Genomic DNA, 21,384 nt, shown 5'->3' with positions numbered 1-21,384 from the left:
GCCCTCTCAGGAGTCTGTGAGCTCCGTCCTCCAGGGCTGGGACCCGCGCTGTCGCTCCAAAGCCCTGGCTGTTGAACAGAAGGCTCTGCCTGCTGGCCCCACGTTCCTGCCTGATTACCTCTTGACCCCAAAGGGAGGTGCTGCAGTCACTTTCCAGCCACAGACAGAAGCCTGAGGGTCCAGGCATGAAGTCCCTGGCCTAGCGCCACAACTGATAAGCTACAAGGAGACCCACCTGATATGAAGCCTGAGTTCTTGCTAACTTGTGCTTGCGGATTCCCCAGGCTTCATTCAATTCCAAAAACCTTGTGCATCTAAAGTCTTGGGTCCCCCATGCTACACCCACTGCCTGCGAGCCTACAGTTATGAGGAGATGAGACCCGGACAGTAAAAGTGCCCCATGCCCCGCCCCGGGCAGCACGCACCTGCTGGAGGAGGCTGTCCAGCGCGTCCTTGTCCGCCTGTGCCAGGCCGTCCTTCTGCAGCCGCAGCAGCAGCTCGGCCTTCCGGTAGGGCCTCAGCGCCAGCAGGTGCAGCACGCGGTCCCGGAAGGGCCGCTGAGACACCCCGCTGCCCCCGCCAGCGCTGCCAGCGCTGCACTTCTTGATGGCGCTGGCCGGGTTGATAGGTGTTGCCCGCTTCCGGGAGGGCACAGCATCCACTGCCCCCGGGGCCGGTTTCCGAAACTGAACCTTCTTGCCTACAGTAAGAGCCAGGTGTCAGGGACGGGAAGGGCTGAGGGGTGGTCGCCGTGTCCCCCTGCCTGGAGCGATGGCACGTTCCTAAGCAAGCACACAGACACCCACGGATGGCCCACGGCCGACCGCGCCGAGCTCTCACCAAGCCCAAGGCACCTTAAGCCTCGTGCAGCCCCGCTTGTCCAGTGAGAGTGCCACCTGCTGACCACAAGCAGATCAAAGGGCACTTGCGGGGTCTCCAGTCTCAGAAGTGGGCTGAGAGCCTTAACTACTACTACTACTACTAAGTCGCTTCCGTCGTGTCCGACTCTGTGCGACCCCATAGACAGCAGCCCACCAGGCTCCCCCGTCCCTGGGATTCTCCAGGCAAGAACACTGGAGTGGGTTGCCATTGCCTTCTCCAATGCATGAAAGTGAAAAGTGAAAGGGAAGTTGCTCAGTTGTGTCCAACCCTTAACGACCCCATGGACTGCAGCCTTCCAGGCTCCTCCGTCCATGGGATATTCCAGGCAAGAGTACTGGAGTGGGGTGCCATTGCCTTCTCCGGAGAGCCTTAACTAACTTCATCCAAACCCCTGGCCCCTATGGGGAAGGGGGCTGATAGTTAAAAGGGAGTCCCAGAACGGCAGGAGGAGCAGCCCAGAGCCTGCAGTTCCCAGCTCTCTGCTGGTCCCCTGGGTCCCGCCATGCTCTTTTATGACCAAGGAGAAAATAAAGTGTCAGGTCACTTGGGCAGACCTGCCTGTGCTCGGAGCCCGGGGGCTGCAAGCCTCTCTCCACCCTCCTGGTGCAAACAGAGACGTGTGAGGGGGTCCTCCATGGAGCCCCCCGGGGTGCTCTTGACGGAGGGGGGCTTCCATCCAAAGTCGCTCACTCCACCTTGGACGACGCCCCTGCCACCGCAGGAAGGAGGACCTCTGAGCAAAGTCAGTGCAGGTCTTAAATCCTTGGGCCACAAAGCTCTCCATGACAACTGTCTTTTGCACATATCCCTCAACTCTGACTTGTTAAATGAACACAAGAAGGAAAGCTTTTAGAACCTGCAGGGCCAGACTTCGTCCCCAGAGAACCCTGATGACATGGAGTGGGGGAGAGGCCTGACACAGCCAGGACTGCGTGTCTGTGGCTTCTGAGGCCAGAGAACAGTAAAAGCCTTCATTGTGTCCTAAGTGGAAAGTAAGATAAATTCTGGCTAAAAGACCCACCCAAAACTTATTAAAATGTGTACAAATGTCTGTATTTGCATCTTAAGGCAGGAGCAGGCAGCTGCAGCCCTTTGGGATTCTGGCTGGCACCTCCTGGGTGGCTGACAGCCCGGGCCCAGGCTCCCCGGGCACACACTGCCACGCCCACCGGGGCCCCGTGCTAACAGGAGGACCAGCACCATCTAGGGTTCCATTCAGAGCCAACCCCACCGCTAGGCAAGGGAGACTGCGTGCTCTGTAGAGCAATGTGAAAGAGTGACTTTTTCTTAAAGAAGAAAAAAACTCCAAAAGCCATCAAGGTTCTCCTGTGCTTCATGCCTCTCTCAGGCCTTTCTTGCCTGACAATGAATTCACTGGAGACTTCGTCTACACCCAGAGGTGGGAAGACTGAGGCAGCGCGATGGAGCTTTCTAAATAAACAGTACTTCTCTCTGCACTTTTAATGTGGTCAGTGTCCCAATGTCTCTGAAATTGTTTCCAAGCAGATACTGAGGGGGTGGAAGGTCCTAGGAAACAGGGATCAACGCGTTTCCTTCCAGGTCTCCACCCCATGGTCCCTCGCTGGCCCCAACACAGCAGCAGGCTGCCCGGAGCAGAGTGCATCTTGCCATCTGCACTGTGTCCTGGCCAGGTCAGCCATGGGAAAGAGACACCTGGGCAGGTGAGGGCAGGGGTGGCCACTGAAGGGACAGGCTGAAGCTCTGGCTTCATGCACGGTGAGAGGCAGACGTGCCTGAGGCTAGAGCCTGGGGAAGGGGCCCTGGGATTCAGAATTCCTGGAACTCTCAGGCCCTCTAGTCCATCCTGGACTCAGAATGCAGCAGACACCACCCAAGAAGGACCCAGCTCCCCTGGCCTCTGTCAGCCCACCACTCCTGTTCCTGCTCCTGACGGGCCCTGAGACTCGCCAGCTCTCCTGACATCTGCCCAGCAGGCACAAGACCCCCGTGGGTGAAGCCCAGGCCCCCAAGCCTCACCCAGGTAACGGCCTCCGGCCTTGATGACGATGGCTCCTCGACTGCGCGTCTCCTCCTCAGCCTGCGCCAGGCTCTGCCGCGCCTTCTGGTAGGAATCGTCGGTGGCGCACACTGTGATCTTGTCCTGGATGCTGCCCAGGCAGTCCAGGTGGACATCCCCATGGCTGCAAGACAGAAGCCAGAGGTGAGGCGAGCTCCTGGGGTGACCACAGAGGTGGCCTCGGGGCCGACACCGCCCCCGCCCGACACTCCCAGCTAGGAAACAGGGTCTGGTGCTGACTTGGGCAACAGGGTTTCTGCAAGGCACATCTTGACCTGAAAGAAGCAAGGGAACCCAGGTTCCTGGGCAAGAGGGGGCACGCCAGGACCCACGCCTGCACCCTGGACACACTGTAAGAGCCAGGACGGCTCATCTGAGAAGGAGAGCTGGGGCTGGAGGTGAGAGTAAACATCCGCATGGCGGGCCGGCGTGGGGACGCCACGGTGGGGGTCAAGGGAGGTGGGCCTGGCCCCATGAGAGCTGGGGCAGTCTGGGCAAGGCTCACCTGGAGACGTACTGCTGGATGCAGTCGAAGCTGCCCTGGGGGCTGTCACGGCCGATGTTGGAGAGGTAGAAGGAGAACGTCCGCGCCTCCGTGGGGCAGTCAGGTTGGGGGATGGAGATGTGCTGCATGGAGAGGGGGTGTCACTAGGGGGCCCACAGGCAGGGCCAGCACACGATCCTGGCCCGTCCCTGGCGATATGTGAATGCACCCCCTTGGTCTCCCTGTCAGTGACAGACCAGCCTGTCACCATGGCCAGGCTGCTGGTGGGTCCTGGGCCCCACACAGAGCAAGGTGGGGGTGCGGGTTCCCATGTCCGCAGCAATGGCACCGTGGGCTAAGGAGCACAATCCCTCAGCACACAGCGGAGGCAGGGGCCCACTCCAATCTGAGCCACGGCTCAGGTCCCCCACCAAGCTGGGCAGACCGGGCTTGAGACAACCCGGATAGCTGAAGTTGGGCAAGACAGGTGGGCGTCAGCAGCAGGCTGGCATGCTCGGCCGAGATACCCTGGCACACACTCCCCCTCCTCCCACGTGGCGAGGCCCTCTCCACCTCCTCCAGGCCAGAGCCACCCTCCACCTGGGTGTCTGGGAAGAAGGCAGGCACGCAGGCACGGGCCTCGAGGGGCTCACAGACGGGTAGCACTTGCCCCCGCCGACCACGACAAGGGATGTGTACACATGGTTCACCTAACCCTGACAGCAGACGGCACCGCTGTAGCCTAACTAGGCAAAGCCACAGCCGCAAGAGAGGAAAGACAGACGGCCTGGCAGGCCGACAGACAGATGGCACTAGCCCTGGCTGAGGTGCAGGGCTCAGCGCAAGGCAGGAAACCCAGAGGCCGCTTCATTCCAGGCCGACCCTCTGGCCCCCTGCCTACCCTGGGCGACAGCCAGCAGCTGCTGAGAAACACAGACAGGAAAACCTCACGCTCCAGCTGCCAGCCCCTGGGCTACCGGGACGGGCCTCCAGAGCCCTGTCGCCAGAGGAGACCAGCCTTAAGGTCCGCCCTGGGCTGGACCACCGGGGTTTGTCACAGTTAGGGAGACAAGCCGGGAGGAGTCATGAATGGTCAAAAAGGGGCAGCACCAAGGCTGAGGGGGCAGCCAGCTGTCCCTGGGCTGTTGTGCCGCCTCCGCAGGCCGAGCCGAGGCCGCCTCCTCTGAACGTGAGGACACAGCACGCTCCATCGGCGCTGGACAGCATGTGACCCTGGGCTGCACGCCTCCTGCCCCGTGCCCGGCTGTTACACGCGAACACAGCTCGGCCTGTCTGAGTAGTCTGTGTGATCAAGGACACGAAGCTCCGGCCACAGCGAGAGCAGCAGCTCCCCCACCCCAGCCCCCAGTGGGGTATGGAAACCCTCGAGGGAAGCTGGGAGGGCATGCAGCCCAGGATTGGCTCCGAATGCTGCAGAACCCCCTCCATGCACAGCCAGTCTCTGCTGCAAGGAGAGGCTCCCTCCTCGCACAGGGAGAGCCAAGGCATCAGAGAGCAGCCCCCAGGCCCAGCTGCTCGGGACAGGAAGAGCCTGGCCTGGGGGAGAGGGGCAGTCTGCGGCGGCTGTCCAGGGACTGCAGACGACCTTGGGCTGACGATCACGCCGCCCCCAGCTCCCCGCCCCACAGCTGGTGTCTGCCCAGCGTGATCTCCTGGTCCTCCAGCATCCCCCTATGCACGCAGCAGGTGGCAGAGGGCCCGGTCAGGATGCGCAGCCAGCGGCAGGGAGACCAGCAGGGCACCAATGTCAGCCCTGGCCAGCCACACAGACCCTGATCTCCACACACACACGTTTCTGTAAGGGTCAAAAAGGGGACGAAGCAGCTCACATTTGGCAAGTGTGTTTATACTATAAACCTGGACCTCCTGCTATGACTCACTCACCTTGGGCAGGAAAACACCTATGTGCACACACACACGCACACACACACTGGAGTCCACGTGCAGCATCGCAGTGTCCAGCACTGGCAGCCACCCTGCGCCGGCCGCACACACTTCCGGGCAGACGCGACTTCTGCTCTCCATTACGGAAGTAACTGGACACCCAGCGCCCAGACGCTCCTGAGGGTCACTGCGGGAGAGGCCCCCACAGGCACCGCAGGCACGTACACCCTGACGCAGTCACCCAGGACACAGCGGGAGGGGTGTGCACCATGATGTCAGCAAAATCAGAAGTGCCTCTGATGGAGCCTGAGCCCTGACACGCGGCTCCCCCCCACGCCCGACCCTGAGCCTCTCCCTCACCACATGCTGGCTCCGGCGGAGACCCAGCCACCCCCAGCGACGTTTTTCCATCTCTGGCTGCTCAGAGGGCAGTGGCTGCCCTGACTGCCTGCCACAGCCCCCGTCGGGGAGAGCAAAAGAGAGGGGTACAGCCTAGGTCCCAACACCACGGTGCTCCTCTCTGGGCAGGGGCATGGGGGACCATTCCCTGTGATTCTTCAGCCCAGTGAGGACTTTTCCACACGGGTATGTATTGGCCCTTTCAAAATCCTCGAGTCGGAGTGGGGGGGGGGGCAGGGGCACAGGCCAGCGCCCAGAGGAGGGTCTGTGCAGCCACCAGGGCCGCGAGACAGGGAGGGGAAGGCCTGCGTGGAGCCTGCCACAGCAGTCCTGAAGCCTCAGCCCTCCCCAGCTCTCTGGTGCCAGAGTGCACGGAATCCTCTGGTTAACGGGCTGTTATGATGCTGGTTAATGGCTACCAGTCCCTGGGAACCAGTGAGGGAAACCAGCCCGCTGGGTACGAATGGCCCAGGACACCTAGCTTTCTCTGTGATGGCAGACAGCGCGACCCGCATTCTGAAATTCGGCCTCCGCTCCGCAGTCTTCTGGACCGAGTCCTGGCTCTCCTAGGGGCCACCACGGGGCCGCAGCGGGCCTGGGCAGGGCAGGTTTAGTGCATCTGATGTCAGCCCCAACTTCTGGGAGGAGGAGGCCAAGGGAGGTGCCACAGACTCATGGATGTGCCTGAACGCGGAGATGCACAGGCAGCCCTGGCCCTCCAAACAGCCATGTCCCACCCGGAGGACCCGAGTGGCTGACATCCAACCCTGAAGCCGAGGAGCGTGCTGGTTCCACCGTGGGTAGGTCAAGCCCCTTTGAAATTCATCCCAAGTCAGGCTGGCAGCCCTCACCCCACGTACACGGGGTCTGATGTGTCTGCAGTGCAAGCGAGGGCTTCAGAGAGACAAATGAAGCCCCGAGCAGGCTGTGGGCAGGAAGAAACAGTGAGGGATGCACCTGGAATCCTCTTTGGGAGAGAGCAAGACCAAACAGGGCATCCAGGAACCAAACACTGCCTAGCCAGACTCTGGCCAGAGGGTTTTCAGGGAACACTTGTTTTATTATCTTTATTTTCAGGGAACCCTCAGCATAAAATATATTTTGGATCAAGAGTTACTACTGCACAGCTGCACAGTCGGGAAGATCCTCCGGAGGAGGAAATGGCCACCCACTCCAGGATTCTCGCCCAGGAAATCCCACTGACAGCAAAGCTGCCGGGCTACAGCCCAGGGGGTCCCACAGCGTCGGACACAAGTGAGCACACACACCCTGGATGGCTGAAGAGGCCTTCCAAGAGCAAAGCAGCCTCTTCCGCCCACTGGACTGCCCACGTCCGCAGCCCCAAACCCAGGTGCTTTCTGAGCTCCTCCTTCCTTTCTGAGAGCTGCCGCGCACTGTGGACAGGGAGGGGGAGCGCACACCGCCCCCCGCCCACCACTTCCCAGGCTTCCAGGTCACTCCCGCCTCATAGCAACGGGCAGCCCTGGGCTCAAGCGCAGGCCGGCCCTACAGACTCCTGCAGAGCCGGCGCCTGGACCGCAGACAGACACTGGTCACGGCCTCTGACCAGGGCTGTCAAACCTCATTCTAGAAACCGCCTTTGGGTCCCCGCTGCAGCACACAGAAATGCCTCACACAGCCCTGGACACCGACCCCACCCCTCTTTCTGTCCTCATCAGCTGAGGAGTTCTGGGGTGGGGCCAGCCCGTGAGGGGGTTTTCTCTTCCCCTCGCGAGGCTGATGCTTCACCAGCTGTCAGGGATTGAGAGCTCAACAGTGACCCCTGATGGCAGAGGGACCCAGGGCAGCCACCCCAGTGTCTGAGAGAGAGCAGAGAACACACACACAGGCACGGACACAGCAGACGAAACAAAGTCGAGTGCTTTGCGCCGCTGCCCCGATGCTGGGCATGCCACAGGCTGCCATGCGGTCGCCCCCAGGAAGCAGCCAGCACCAGGGCCTGGCCGCACACCACCATGGCCAGGCCCCGCAGCACTCCCTGCACGAGTGGGGAAGAAGCCAGGTCGGACCTGACTCCCACCCCAGGAGCCAGGGGACACGAGACCCTGTGCCAGCGCGGCTGCATTCACATCGAGGGGGACGAGCACCAGGAAGCGAGTGAGCACGTTCTGGACTGCAGGGGGACTCTGCTTCTCCTTGGGCCATGGTTTATTCTGTTGGCTGCAGAGGGTCTCACAGGCCCAGCTGCGGCACCTGGGATTTCTGATATGCGCTGCAGCAGGAGGGGTCTTCACTTGCAACATGCAAACTCTTAGTTGAGGCGTGTGGGATTTAGTTCCCCGACCAGGGATGGAACCCAGGCCGCCAGCATTGCGAGCGCCGAGCCTCAGCCACTGGGCCGCCAGGAAGGCCCCTCCCAAGGCCATGTTAGCCTGCGTCCAGCCCTTAGGTGCGCGGCCCCTCTCCTGGGCGGGGAGGCCAACAGCCAGAGGGAGACCTGGCCGAGGTCCCTGAGTGAAGGAGCAAAGAGGGTCTCAATCTTCAGTCCGCCAGCTTCACGGGCCTCTGGGAAGCAGGCCCTGCCTGCCTAACACGGGGTCCAGAACATGGAGTCAGCACAGGCACCAGGAGTGCTGAACAAGCTGGGCCGACCCGCCCTGCCCACCCGCTGCTGTCTCCAACCTTGAGGCTGGAGGGCATGACCAGGAGAATCGGGAGCAGAGAGCAAGGGCCTTGCCTCCTCCTCCACTGCTCCGAGTGACCATGACAGCATCTGCTGTGCACCTGCCCCAGGCCAGGCCGCTCACACCTGGCGGGGAGGAACGGTCATGGTCTATCAATACCCAGGACAAGGCCCCAGAGGTCACAAGGGGCAGACCGAGCGCCTGGTCCTTCACAGCCAACTGGGAAAGAACAGGCCTCCTCCAGTCCTCACACGGTCCCACCCAGGAAGAGCCTCTTAGTGGAGACTCACGGCCTGGCTTGCTCCTGGCTGCAGCACATGGCCTCCACACCCTCAGAACCTCTAGGAAGTCCATGACACACGAGGATGCCCAGAAGGAAAAAATGTGGGCAAAGCATAATTCTCAATTCAAAGGCAGGGGCCCTTTCTTGAATGGATGTGGCTCTTAAATTTGGCACAGGAATTTGGGCGACACAGCGTAAAGCCCAGGAGGCCCTCACAGCACTTCTATGAGCATCCCAGTGGCGTCTTGCTGACTAGAAAGCACTGCTCACGGATAAAAGAACGGCAATCTGTGCCCTGGCTTCATTTTCCCACAGCTGCTGAGGGCACACTGTGACTACGGGCCACAAGAGGGCGCCACTGGGCCAGGCTGGCAGCAAGCCCAGGCGGCCCTGCCCCGTGGGGAAACATCTCAGGGGAAAAAGCAGAAGCAGGCGGCCAGGGCCAAAGAAGGTATGGAAGCCCCAGAGAAGGCACAGGGCAGGGCGTGTGCCCTGGGGCCTTTAAGGGCATCTCACTGACCTTGACTGGTCTTGGTGTGATGGTGTTCCCCTGGCCAGGTCACAGCCTCTAGTGACTCCATGAAAGGTAACCTGGGTGTGCTGTGCAGGTACTCTGTAGATGCAGTAAATCCCTGACCAGGTCTGGGCAGGCCTCATCCAATCAGTGGAAGGCCTTAAGAGGGAAATTGAGGCTTCCCTGATGAGGAAGAAGCTCGCCCATGAACCTCGGGGCCAGCTTCCTGCTTGCCCCCATGGAATTCAGACTCATCAGCCCCACAAACCTGTGAGTCAACGTCTTGCAATATATCTCTTGGTATCACTGTATCTGCACTTGCAGACATGTTATCTCCTCAAGGTTCCATCTCTCTGGAGCACCCTGCCTGGGGCGAAACCTACAGATCTCCCTGCTTCTGGAAGAAGCCTGCAGGCTATCAGATGGAAACTGACTTAGACGTGTGTGGCAACTCTTCAGATTTAAAGAAAAAAAAAAAAAAAAGACTTGCAATAAAGACTAGGAAAAAAACTAAAGTGTTGCAAAGCATCTTTAGTGGGTGGATGATATGTGGGTCCTAGGACCTGGGTGGCAAGGATTATGGACAATGTGCCCTTTCTCCCATTCCTCAATTTTTCTGTAAGATGGTCATTTATGATCAAGTATCTTTCACGAAAAAACTGGAATACTGAGTTTCTATACTTCCCGGTACTAAAAAGTTAAATACTTGTGGTCCTAGGTCCACTGACAGAAAGAAGTGCCCCGCCCTTGGGGGTGGGCACATTTCCAGGTTCACTTGGGCTCAGGGGGCATAGTTTCCAATCAGCACAAAGATCAAGTCAGAACAGGAGTTGGCAACGACAGGAAGTGGGAAACTCGGGAACTGCTGGACAGAAGAGCTGCCTTCAGCCCACAGAGGGCCTGCTGATGTGGCCCCAGCCATGGGGCCGGCATGGAGACGACCAGAGGCAGACCGTGGCTCAGCAGAGGGCCCTGCCTGGCACAGAGGGGGATGGGGCCAAAACACTGCTCCCAACGGGCTGCTGTGCCCAGCAAGCCACAATTCTAAATAAGTATGATTAAGACCAAAAAAAGACTCACCCCTTGACTTCCCTGAAATCGGATCGAAGGTCTCAGTGAAACAGAATCCTGCAAAAAAAGCAAAATGGGAAAATGTCAATGAAGATATCTGGAACATGTTTATGTATGGCTGAGTCCCTTCACTGTTCACCTGAAATTACCACAACGTTGTTAATCAGCTAAATAAAAAGTTTAAAGTCTAAAAAAAAAAAAAAAGATACCTGGAAATCCAAAGACTCACTTCCCAGGCATATAAGGAGCAGGATAAAGACAGTTTTCAGGAGGGGTGAAAAGAATAAACTACATGTGTTGAAAATGACAGGAAAAGTCACCGGAGCAGGGTTTTGACGGATCAGTAAGAGCTCCTCAGATGGCCCAGGGGCCAGGGCTGAAGGTACATGAGAGGCAACGCGCAGCGCTTCACCATCCTCCCGCAAACCGGCCCCAGCCCAGGCCATCCCGCCCAGAGGGGCTCCACGCTGAACGGAACTGTGCGGGGGGAGCACCGCCCGCCAGGAGGCAGGCTGATGAGGAGATGCCCTCCACCCCAAGGCCCTGACAGGACACAGCCCAACGCCTGCCCAGCTCCCACGTCACAGCTTCAGAGCAGCTTGTCCCTATGCTTGGGGCAGCGGAATTTCCAAATGTCACAGGAAAAAAATACACCAAAAAACTCTACTAATTTAAGCTTTAGCTATTCAGAGATCAGCCTTCTGGTGGGATTTTAGAAAGAACACGGATCCAGATGGAGGGCACACTTCTCTTTCTCATTTATCCTGGGCCCTTGGCACTTTCTGTGTAGCTGACCTCACCCCACAGGGTGGTGCTGGTTCATCACGACGACCCCCTCCCCTCCATCTTCAAACCCACAGGGCCCAAATCAGCCTCTGGGCCTGTGGTTCTCCTCAGCTTTCCTCCACGTGGCAGCCTAGATCTTGGGCTCGCCAGTCTTCAATAGAGCCCACCTCTCAGGCCTCCGCCCCAGGGCCCCCAGGTGTAAGGGAGGCCCCACCACCTGGACCCCAGGTCCAGTCTGCAGTGACTGTCTGTCTGCTCTGCACCCAGAATGTCAGGCCCACCGTGGGCCCAGGGTGGGCAGAGCAGCTACACACACAGGGGAGAGCCAAGCAGCAGGCGGGCTGGCCTCTCAGTGCCTGTGACCTGTCAGACCGCCGGGCAGGTGTCCACAGGTGAGGGGGACCGCGCTCAGCCAGCCTGGACCATGGGGGCCACACGCTCACCCTGCTCGGCTTACAGGGGCCTCCCCTTTGGCCAAGAGTCTCCAAAGACTTCACTCATGCACCTGGAGCAGACCTGAGCGGTCACACCCAGCTCCGGCACTCACCTCCACAGAATCAGACACCCCAGAAGCTAGCCACACTTTTTTTTCTTAATTTGAGAAAGACTAAAAACATTTTTAAATTTTTTTTTATATCTAAGAAAGAATGTCAGGATTTATTTTATTTTGGGGGTCTTAGCCCCTGACCCGTGCCCCTACAGTAAGGATCGAGCCCACATACTGTGCACTGGAAGATGGAGTCTTAACCACTGGGCCAGGGGGAGTCCCCACTCGACACTTTCAAAGCACATCACGCCTCACTGCCACGAGGGCAGACACAGCACGTCCTCCAGCCCCTGCAGGTGCAAGGGCTACTGCGTTGCTGAGACAGGGGCCAGGCTCCCTTCACGGCAGGCTCGAGACCAGATGACCTGTCCCCTAAACCATGGTCAGACTGCTGCCTGGAATGCAGTTCACAGGATTAGAGGGGCAGCACCAGGGGGGCCCCGTCTAGCTGGGCCCTTGGAGATGCAACATTTAAGCAGCCTTTGCTTGGAACTAGGTTAAAGACAGAGGCCCAAAAGAAGATCTGCAGGTGGCCAGTAAGCACGGGAGAAGCCATGTCTCGTCGGTGCGGTGCAGACTACTCAGGCGCCTACTGGGATAGCTAAAGGAAGAAAGATGACACCCGAACCCTCGTCCCTTACTGGTGGGAGCGTACAAGGTCCTGTAGAGAAGCCAGCAGGTATTTCAATATCCATTAACTCGGCTGCGTCAGGCCCTAGCTGCAGCACGCAGGACCTCTGCTGCAGGGCACAGACTAGCTGAGGCACACAGGCTCAGTACCTGTGACGCACCGCGTAGCTGTTCCACAGCACGCGGAAGCTCAGTCCCCTGACCAGGGATTGAACCCACATCCCCTGCACAGTAAGGCAGATTCTTAACCACTGAGCCACCTGGCGGTGGAGTCCCCTGGCAGTTTCTTAAAAGGTTTAACACAGTTATCACGTGACCCACCAATTCCAATTCCTAGGAATATACCCAAGAGAAATGAAAACATAGGAATGCACAAAAACATATATAAATGTGCACAGCAGAAATAACTCTTTACTTCCCTGGTGGCTCAGCAGTAAAGAGTCACCTGACAATGCAGGAGACACAGGTTTGATCCCTGGGTCGGGAAGATCCCCTGGAGAAGGAAATGGCAACCCACTCCAGTATTCTTGCCTGGGAAATCCCCTGGACAGAAAAGCCTGATGGGCTACAGTCCATGAGGTGGCAAAGAGTCGGATAGGACTTAGTGACTAAACAACATTCAAAAAATAGCCAATAACCCAAATGTCCATCAGTTGGTAGAGAAACTAAATACTACCTAGAAATAAAAAGAAATGAACTCCCCAGTGGACAGGACACGGACAAACCTTAAAGCCACCAGCTAAATGAGAGAAGCCCAATGTAGAACGCCATACAACGGATGACCCCACCTATGTAAATTTCCAGAAAAGGCCAAATTAACGAGAGAGCACAACTGTGAGAGCCTGAAGTGGAGAGTGGCTGCAGACGGGCTGGAGGGAACTTCTTGGGTGGAGTGTTAACACTCTTGACTCTACACCTAAAGTGGGCGTAAGTTCTATGAGCTGTCAACGACCCCTAGAGCACTCTGGAGCCTCATGTGGGCGCTGAGGAACGTCACCTGAACATACAGAGAATTACTGAATAGGCGGGGGGAGACTCTTGTCTCTTAACCAGTGTCAGTCAGCAGCGATGCAAAGTGAATGAAGGGAGACGGCAGGGCAGGGCCCATGAGAAGGCTGCCGAGAGGGCAGCCGACACACCAGGGCAGAGCGGCGCCCCCCCACCCTTACGGAGCTCTCTAGCGCCCCACCTGGCCCCAAAGCCAAGAAGGCAGGCTGCCCTCGCTGGGGAGCAGCAGGTGTAAACTTGGAGCAGAGACACGGGGTGCCACAGAAGCAAAGGGCTCGCAGCACCTGGTTCTCACGCCCTCAGCCCAGACCCCCAGAACCCAGCCCGGGGCTCACCGCAGCACGCCTAGTCATTCACTCACCAAGGGCACTGCAAGTAAGATTCTATACCGCAGGGAAGCTGGCCAAGGCTAAAGCTCAAGCTAAAAGGACCGCGATGCCAAGAGGGCTGGTCTCCAGTGTGTGTCCCCGTGTCGCCCGACTTTCATCACAGAACCAGGCTCTGGGCCACAGGGGTTCTCGTAGTGTCTCCTCCCTCCAGCAGGAGGACCAGGCCAGGTCAGTCCTGTTAACAACAGAGCAATTCACTCATACCATCGTGCACACACAAACACACACACGAGTGACCCCCACACTCAAGTCACCTGTCTATAGCCATTAGCAAGAGACACCACACGGAAACCTAAATTACACCAGCCCCTGTGGCAGGCAGAGAGGACAGGAGCCCCATTTGGAAGATCTTAGAACAAAAGGAGGAGTCAATAACACTTGGTCAGTGACTGAGGTGTATTCCTTTTTTTTGGCCGTGCCCCATGGCTTATGGATCCTAGCTCCCTGACCGAAGATGGAACCCACACTTTCGGCAGTAAAAGCGTGACGTTTTCACTTCACGACCACTCGACCACCAGGGAATTCCCCTGAGGTATGTGCTTGTCTGTCTGTTCATTGACTGACTGATGGGCTGCAGCCGGAGGCTTGTGAGATCTCAGTTCTCCAAGCAGGGGTTGCGGCTGGGCCCTCAGCAGTGGAAGCATGGAGTTCAAACCATTGTTCCACCAGGGCATTTCCCCTCCTGAGGTGCATTCTAATGGCACTCAGCCCTTGCTGCTCAACAGCAGTCAAAAACACATCTGCTGGCACCAGAGGGTCCACCCGTGGCTCTCATCCTCGGTCTTGGGGGCGATAGCCTTGACCTTCTGTGTGGGCCGTTCCAGCCGGGGTGCCTGTCAGTAAGCTGTCTGCTCACCACTGCGCGCCCAGCCAGGTTTCCAGGAGGCAGCGCTGGCACTGGCCGGGGCGCCTCTCCAAGGGTTGCAGGAGCCTCTGCTTTTGGAGTGCCCTTCGCACTGGCACGTGACCATCCATCCCACCTGTCACGGATCTCAGGCTCGGAGGCCCAGTGACATTTTAATGAACCACAACAAAATTAAAACTGTTACAAGAAAAGGAAATTTCCTGAAGAGTTCTAAAATGTACTAAAATTACTTGCGTGTCTTCAACACCGACCAAAGTGGCCTTTGGCACGTACTGTTCTGTTGTGAAGATGCTGTCTGTTTTAGATCAAAGTAAGGTTTCTCCTTTCTTTTCTGAACGTTTGTTTATCTGGCTGCACCAGCTCTCCGCTGCAGCACTCAGGATCTTCAGTCTTCACTGTGGCATGTGACACGTCTAGTTCCCTGACCAGGGGTTGAACCCAGGCCCCCAACACTGGAAGCACAGCCTTAGCCACTGGACCACCAGGGAAGTTCCAGGCTTTTATTTTGTCAAACCAAAGTTTACAGATATTTACTGTGAAGCAAATACACTTCATCTGAATGACTCAAAGTGCATCCAGCCCTATTACCTCCAAGAACCTACTGGAAGGAAGCTGGTTGCATGATAACTTGCCAGCTTTCTCCCTTCCCTCTGAGTCACGTTCCAAGTGGGGCAGGTAGGCTAAGGGGAACCCCAAGTGCCATGGGTCCCTGTGCCATATGGGTCGGTCACACTGTCAGAGGGGGCTCCCGGCCCCTGGGAACGTGGCCCCATTTCCTCCCTCCACTGTTATACCAGGCAGGGCAGGACCACCTGGGTTTCTTCCTGCACCAACCAGCAAGCTGTGGTAGGTGCCAACAGGGACTCTCAGGTGAGAGGTTTCTGGGTGTCCACTGGGTTTGCTCAGGACACACACTCCACCATCAGAGGCGGGGGCCTGACCCCAGCAGCTGGCCACTGGGCCAGTGGGGGCAGGAGCGGCTGCAGGTCTGCTTGGACCGCGTGCAGGTCTGACGCTGGCCGTTCCCGAAGGCTCTGGAAAACCCTGGGCAGAGCAGCCTCAAGGCCCCAGGCCAACAACTTCCAAACTCCTACAGGCAGGACACTGAAAGCCAAAGGCCTAGGATCCCTGATAAAAAGCCCGCCTGCACCTCCCTCGACTTAAGCCTCCATGGCTGGTGATGGCTCGGACACCCAGAACCATCCTGAGTGGGGGGCAACCCGGGACCAGGGCACATGGCTCCCGGGAGCATGGGCTGTGGGTCCCAGGCTGAGAGCTGCATTTTAGGCTTGTTATCGCTAAACTCTATCACAAACCTCAAGGATCAGAAAAGGTCAAAGGACTTGCCCAAACCCACACAGGGCCAGGAGCCAACTCCACCTGTCACCTCCAAGGTTCTCTGCAGGGATGGTACACACACTCGCAGGTTCCTTTTCTCAGAGGAGGACTTGGAAGCTGACCCCAGGAGGATACAGCTGCAGTCACCTCCAACATTTTATCTGGAGATTTCTGTGTTTAGGTCGGTGATGCATGCCCTGGAGATTTCTGTGTTTAGGTCTGTGATGCACGCCCTCCACTCCGAGGGGCAGGCCTTTCCACCCAGGGAGGCCACGATGGGCCACCCAAGCCCAGGAGATATTCACTGATGGATGGAAGAGCAAACGGACAGAGGGCAGTCCTGCTGAATCTTCTCGGGTTCTTCCCAAGCAGGCACGCATGTCAGGGCCACACAAGCCACCCACCGGTGACAACCAGGGTGCCGGACAGCACACACAAGCATGCTCGCAAAGTGAACACGGGCAGCACAGGCCAGACACCCTGCAAGAAGCGAAAGGGCCAGGGGAGCCTCCTGAGGCTGCCAGGCTCACTGCCTAGAGAAGCCTCTGGACCGTGGTGGGAAGGCTGACGGAACCGGAAGTGCGGGCAGAGGCCCATGAAGGAGAGATGATGCAGAGACTGCTCCTGGCACCAGCACGGGGCCTGAGCTGCTGCAGAGGAAGGCTTCAGGACTCTCGCTGCGGTGGGGCCCCAAGCCTGGGGTCAAGAGATGCCATCCACAGCCAGCTCAGAGGAGTCCTCCCTGTACCCCGTTCGGTAGTGGAGCTCAACGAGCCCTCATTTAAGGGCTTCTCTCATTCCTCTTACTAAGGAATTTCAAAAGCAAGCTTCCCCAAGATCAGCTGATCCACCGCTAACCAAACTGCCTGTCAGTAGCCAGAACCGTCAGGCTCTAAGAAAAGACAACCAAATCCAGCACACAATCCCATGAACTCTGCAACACTCAGTACCCCAGACCAAAAGCCTTCAGATGTGGGAAGCTGTAGGAAAACGTGAGAAACATCAGTCAACGGAAACAGACCCAGAAAGGACAGAAAAGATGGCATTGTCAGACAAGCGTTTCACTTAGAGCAACTATTCTAAACTTAAAATGCTCGCGAACTTAAAGGGAAACTTGAACTGATGCAAAGAAGAATACGAAGTGCCAGAGCTCTCGAGCCACACAGAGCTCCTTGAGCTGAGAAATGCAGGATCTTGAGGCACTGAGTGGGATTAATAGTAGACACTGAAGAAAAGGTTAGTGAATCTGATGACAAGGCAACAGAAATGTTTCCAAAATGAATCACACAGGGAAAAAAAATCTATTAGGAAAAGGAACAAAGCCTTGGTCAACTGCTGGACAGTACTAAGAAATCCATTATACACGTAACTGGAATCCCAAGGCCATGGTATCCAAAGAAATAATGGCCTCAAACCTCCAAATGTGACAAAGATCCAAAGAACTCCAGCAGGAAAAGAAAGAGCCACATGGCAACACACCTTGCAAATTAGCGCAGCAGCTGACTGAGGCCCACAATCGGAGAAGCTAAGATAAAACTCACAAGATCAAATGTGAGAAACAAGCTCAGAGACCACAGAAGACATCTGCAAACTATGGAGGAAAGAAGACCGCCAGTCTAACATCCCATACACAGTGTGAAGAGACGGTAACATCAAGATTGGTTCAGACAAAGGGGGACAGACTCTGCTTGCAGCACCTCTGCACTACGAGGAAGGTTCTGGAAGCTCTCTAGGAAGAACTGATAGTGACACCAGATGGGCAGGCAGATCTGCACAGAGGATGAAGAAGGCTGGGTTATGGTGAGCATGTATGAACATGAAAGACTTCTTCGTCATGATGCTTCTGTAAAAGGCTCGACAGGTTAAGGTGTAAATAACGGGAACGACGTGCGGGACTGGCACGTGCAGCACTGAACGGGTGGCACCCGGGTGCAAGGATGGGGGCTGGGGGGTAGCAGCAGGCTGTCCAAGGGTCCCGACTCCGTCTGATCCACTGGAGGGCGTGGTCTCCAGGTGCCAGAGCTGACCCTGATCTCCCTGCACCTCGGCTCTGGGGTGCAGAGCAGATGCACTCGAATATTTGCCTGCTGGACACGCTGAATGCGACACTTCCGGCCTGACTGGATCATTGTCCTGTTCCTGCGCCCAAGGGGTACTGCCCAAGCCTTGAGGCTGAGGGCAGAGCGCACACGGCATAGGGAGACACAGCTGAGACACTGAGCTGGATACAGGCCGCAAGGGGGGCAAAGACCGCGGCCGTGGTGAGAAGGCACAGTGTATGGCACAGCCGCAATGTGAGGGGGACAGGGTTCCCCTGGGCTTGTGCCCCCAAAAGAACCACCAGGCTCTTCTGAGGATGCAGGAGAGCCCGCCTCGGAGGTGTCCTCATAGCAGCATCAGGGTCAGCCTCCAGACCCGCCCAGCCTGGCCTGGCCCCCGGGGCACGAGGGCTCACCAGGCAAACACGGCCTTCCTTTCTGCTGCAGGGCGGACAGCGCACAGGGTCAGGGACACACCGCCTGTCCGGGAGCCCCACCACTCTGTCACCGCCCCTGCAGGTCGGTGGGCCAGAACCGCTCATTTCCCTGCTCCCTGGGAGCAGCTTTCGGGTCAGCCCCAGACTGTGACCAGCAAGCAGGCAAGTAATGTAATTCCCGTGACACCCCCGTCCAGGCTCAACATGGCCCATTTGCATGCCTCTCGCTCTCGGCACTTGCACGGGTGATGCCTCAGGCTGGCAGCATTACACACGACACATGGCGTCTCCTCAGACCCTCTGAGGGCTCACACCGCTCACCGCAGGCTCACAGGCCACACACCCCTCTGGGGCCAAGCTGTCCACCGTGGCACCACCTGAGCAGCAGGCGCCGACCCCTGCACGGGCCCTGTCAGCACCCCGAGTGGCAGGACACCGTTTCCCATGAGCAGTGCAGGGGGATGAGACCAGGAGCTTCTCGGGGCCAGTGGCACTGCGCATGCCGAGGTGCGGCTGAGAGCTAGGGCTAAGTTGGGAGGCTTGGCAGGGCTGAGCAGTGGGAAGGCCTCCACACGGCAGGGCAGGGGGTGTCCACACCCCGAGGTCACTCAGCACCCAGGATACTCCATACGACTTGGATGAAGAAACCCATGTAATAAAGATGTTGATGGACGTAAAAAAATACAGAATGGGCAGAGGACAGTGCCAGGCAGGGAAACAGGAGGGCCTGAGGTGCGGCAGGGCAGGCGTGAGCACTGGCCTTAGATTCCTCTTGCCTAAGATGGAGCAAGGAGAGGGTGAGGAGGAACTTGATGGCCGAAATCCCCTCCTCTCCCCATGAAGAAGGCTTCAAGGGTGAAGCAACAGGAAGTGGCTTACGAAACCCACCTCCAGGTCTAGCGACCAGTTTGCAGGAAGCGCAGTGGCTAAGGCATCCAGTTATGCTTGTGGGTCTCACTGGGTGACTCTGCCCGGGGACACTGGCCACGTCCAGAGACACGTTTGGGTGTCAGCACTTGGATGTAGGGCGCTGCTCCTGGCATCTGACAGAAGACCCTGCCCAGCAGACTACAGTGCGCAGGGCAGCCCCACCACCAAGTCACCCAGCCCCAGACACCAGTGGAGCCAAGGCCGAGAAGCCCTGAGCGAGCGGGCGGAAAGCAACGAGGACAGCAACTGGCAGAGCCGAATGTGGGAAATTCCACGGGACCAATGAGCTAGCTTCTTCAGTGAGAGCCTCCAGGGAAAGAAGAGCAGAGTGCTGAAGCCACCACAGACTGGCGGGACTGTCCCGAGTGGCTCTGTGTGGATGCTACTTGACCTAGTCCCAGCAAGGGTGCTCTCAGGGAGCTGCACCGAGGCGATGTCTGAAACACACACGTCTGTATCTCTTGAAATTCAACACAGTGACTGAAAAAAGCCACGGGCGAGATGAAAAGACACCTGGGCTTGTTCTAAAGATGTTCTATCAAAACCAAAGAAACCAAAAATGTGGAGATGAGGGCACCAGGCAAAGCTGAGAAGAAGGTCACAGCTCAGAGGGTGAGACCGAATCTCAGCCCGGGGGCAGTTGTCCTTCTCAGCCCTGTCCCATCAACCCCAGAACACTTCCAGGTGAAAGGTTTACCCGGCCCAGCCCTCACCGGCACAGAGCAGCCGGGGCAGGGTCCCGTCTGTGAGCACAGACCAGTGTGTCCGCAGGGAGAAAGGGGCCGAGGCGGAAGGAGCGCTGCGCTCAGGGCAGATCTGGACACAGCGGCAGGATGCTCAGCGCTGACTGAGCGTGGGGAGCGGTACCCAACACCGCCCTCCAGGTCCTCCACTGCCCACCAGGGGGTGCTGACCGTGGCCAGGCAGCACCTTCCCTGTGGCCTGAGGCCCTCGTAACTCAGAGGTGCCTGCACAAAGTGATGAAGGCGAAGGCTTCTGCCTCTCCTTGAAGAGTTTGTCTTTCCAACTCTATGAAGCACAGAGTTCCTGAGCTGATTCTTCAGAGCTGGGATGCCCCTTCCCCTGGGCAGTGTGTGGTCAGCAAAAGGGGAGGTTAAGTCCTGAGACAAGGCCTGGCTGCTAACCTCCTGGCAACTGCCCACCACCCCACACACCCATTTCCAGTAAAGCAGAGACGATTGGGAAACGCCTTTCAGGAATCCTTCCTGCGGCTTCCTGGCAGGTTCCAAGGGGATGGCAAGGCCGTGGAGAGTTTAGACTGTGGTGTTGGGGACCAAGAGGGGGGCCTTTCTGTGAACCACAGGCAGGAAGAAAGGCCTGGGATGCAGCCCCAGCTCAGTGCAGTGGGCGAGGCCGGCTCAGGGCCAGGCTGGGAAACCTGAGTGGACACACAGATTCTACCCTTCCTGGCTGAGCGCAGAGATCAAGGGCGTGGCAGGCCAGCACCAGGGCTCACAGCAGCTCCTCCCTTTAGCTGGGAGGACAGCACAACATTCATAATTAAGTGAAGGGACACCTAAGGCAAGAAAAAAGGGATTCTGGATGGGAGCCAGGTGTAAATCAAGACCCATGTTGGTTGCCAGCAAACAAATATTTGTGTCAAAATATGCGTCACCAAAGAACACAGAAAGCTTAGGGGAAAAAAAATTTAATTTAAGACATCTTAGGGATTAGAAAAACGGATGTAAATCACCCGTAACTGGCCCTGACCCTGCTGTGCGTTTGCTTTGCTCTTCCTGGATGAGCGAATCGACACAGCCAGCACTGGACGGCCCACCTCCCTTTCTGCTGGAATTTCCACGGGCCCACCTGGACGCCACCTCTCCCCTCACCCCCAGCGACCTCCAATCTGGGTCCTGGCCCTGTGGGCGCACCTCTTCTACATGGTCACACCAGTGGGGTCACACTGTATTAGCTTTTCTGTGGCTATGGAACAAGCCACAACAAACGTGGTGGTTTACACCGACAGAAATGCATTTATTCCCTGGGTCCTGGAGGCCGAGGTCGGGCTGTCACCCGCAGGGCTGCACCCCCGCTGAGCGCGCCAGAGGAGGTGCCGTCCCTGACTCGTCCAACTCTGACAGCCCCAGGCATCCGTGGCTTCTGGACACACCACTCCAATCTTAGGGTCACATCACCTCCTTCTCTTCTGACTGCTTCAAATCTCTCTCTG

At 57.7% G+C, this 21,384-nt stretch overlaps 2 protein-coding genes across 2 annotated transcripts in view; one reads left to right on the top strand and one right to left on the bottom strand.

The window, feature by feature from the left end:
- The window catches only part of KXD1 (KxDL motif containing 1), a 265,201-nt gene that overhangs the window by 156,063 nt on the left and 87,754 nt on the right, over nt 1-21,384 (top strand). The window lies entirely within an intron of this gene.
- The window catches only part of ELL (elongation factor for RNA polymerase II), a 79,408-nt gene that overhangs the window by 18,856 nt on the left and 39,168 nt on the right, over nt 1-21,384 (bottom strand). Inside the window, exons 2-5 of the mRNA XM_055541009.1 lie at nt 10,231-10,278; nt 3,426-3,547; nt 2,881-3,044; nt 426-700 (exon numbers count right to left, since the gene is read on the bottom strand). Of these exons, the coding sequence (XP_055396984.1) occupies nt 426-700; nt 2,881-3,044; nt 3,426-3,547; nt 10,231-10,278 (609 nt within the window). The remainder of the gene's footprint in view (nt 1-425; nt 701-2,880; nt 3,045-3,425; nt 3,548-10,230; nt 10,279-21,384) is intronic.

Source organism: Bubalus kerabau, chromosome 1 (assembly GCF_029407905.1).
Source record: "Bubalus kerabau isolate K-KA32 ecotype Philippines breed swamp buffalo chromosome 1, PCC_UOA_SB_1v2, whole genome shotgun sequence".
Classification (NCBI taxonomy): domain Eukaryota; kingdom Metazoa; phylum Chordata; class Mammalia; order Artiodactyla; family Bovidae; genus Bubalus; species Bubalus kerabau.
Note: the sequence above shows the minus strand (reverse complement) of the source record. Positions and strands in the feature narration are given on the sequence as shown.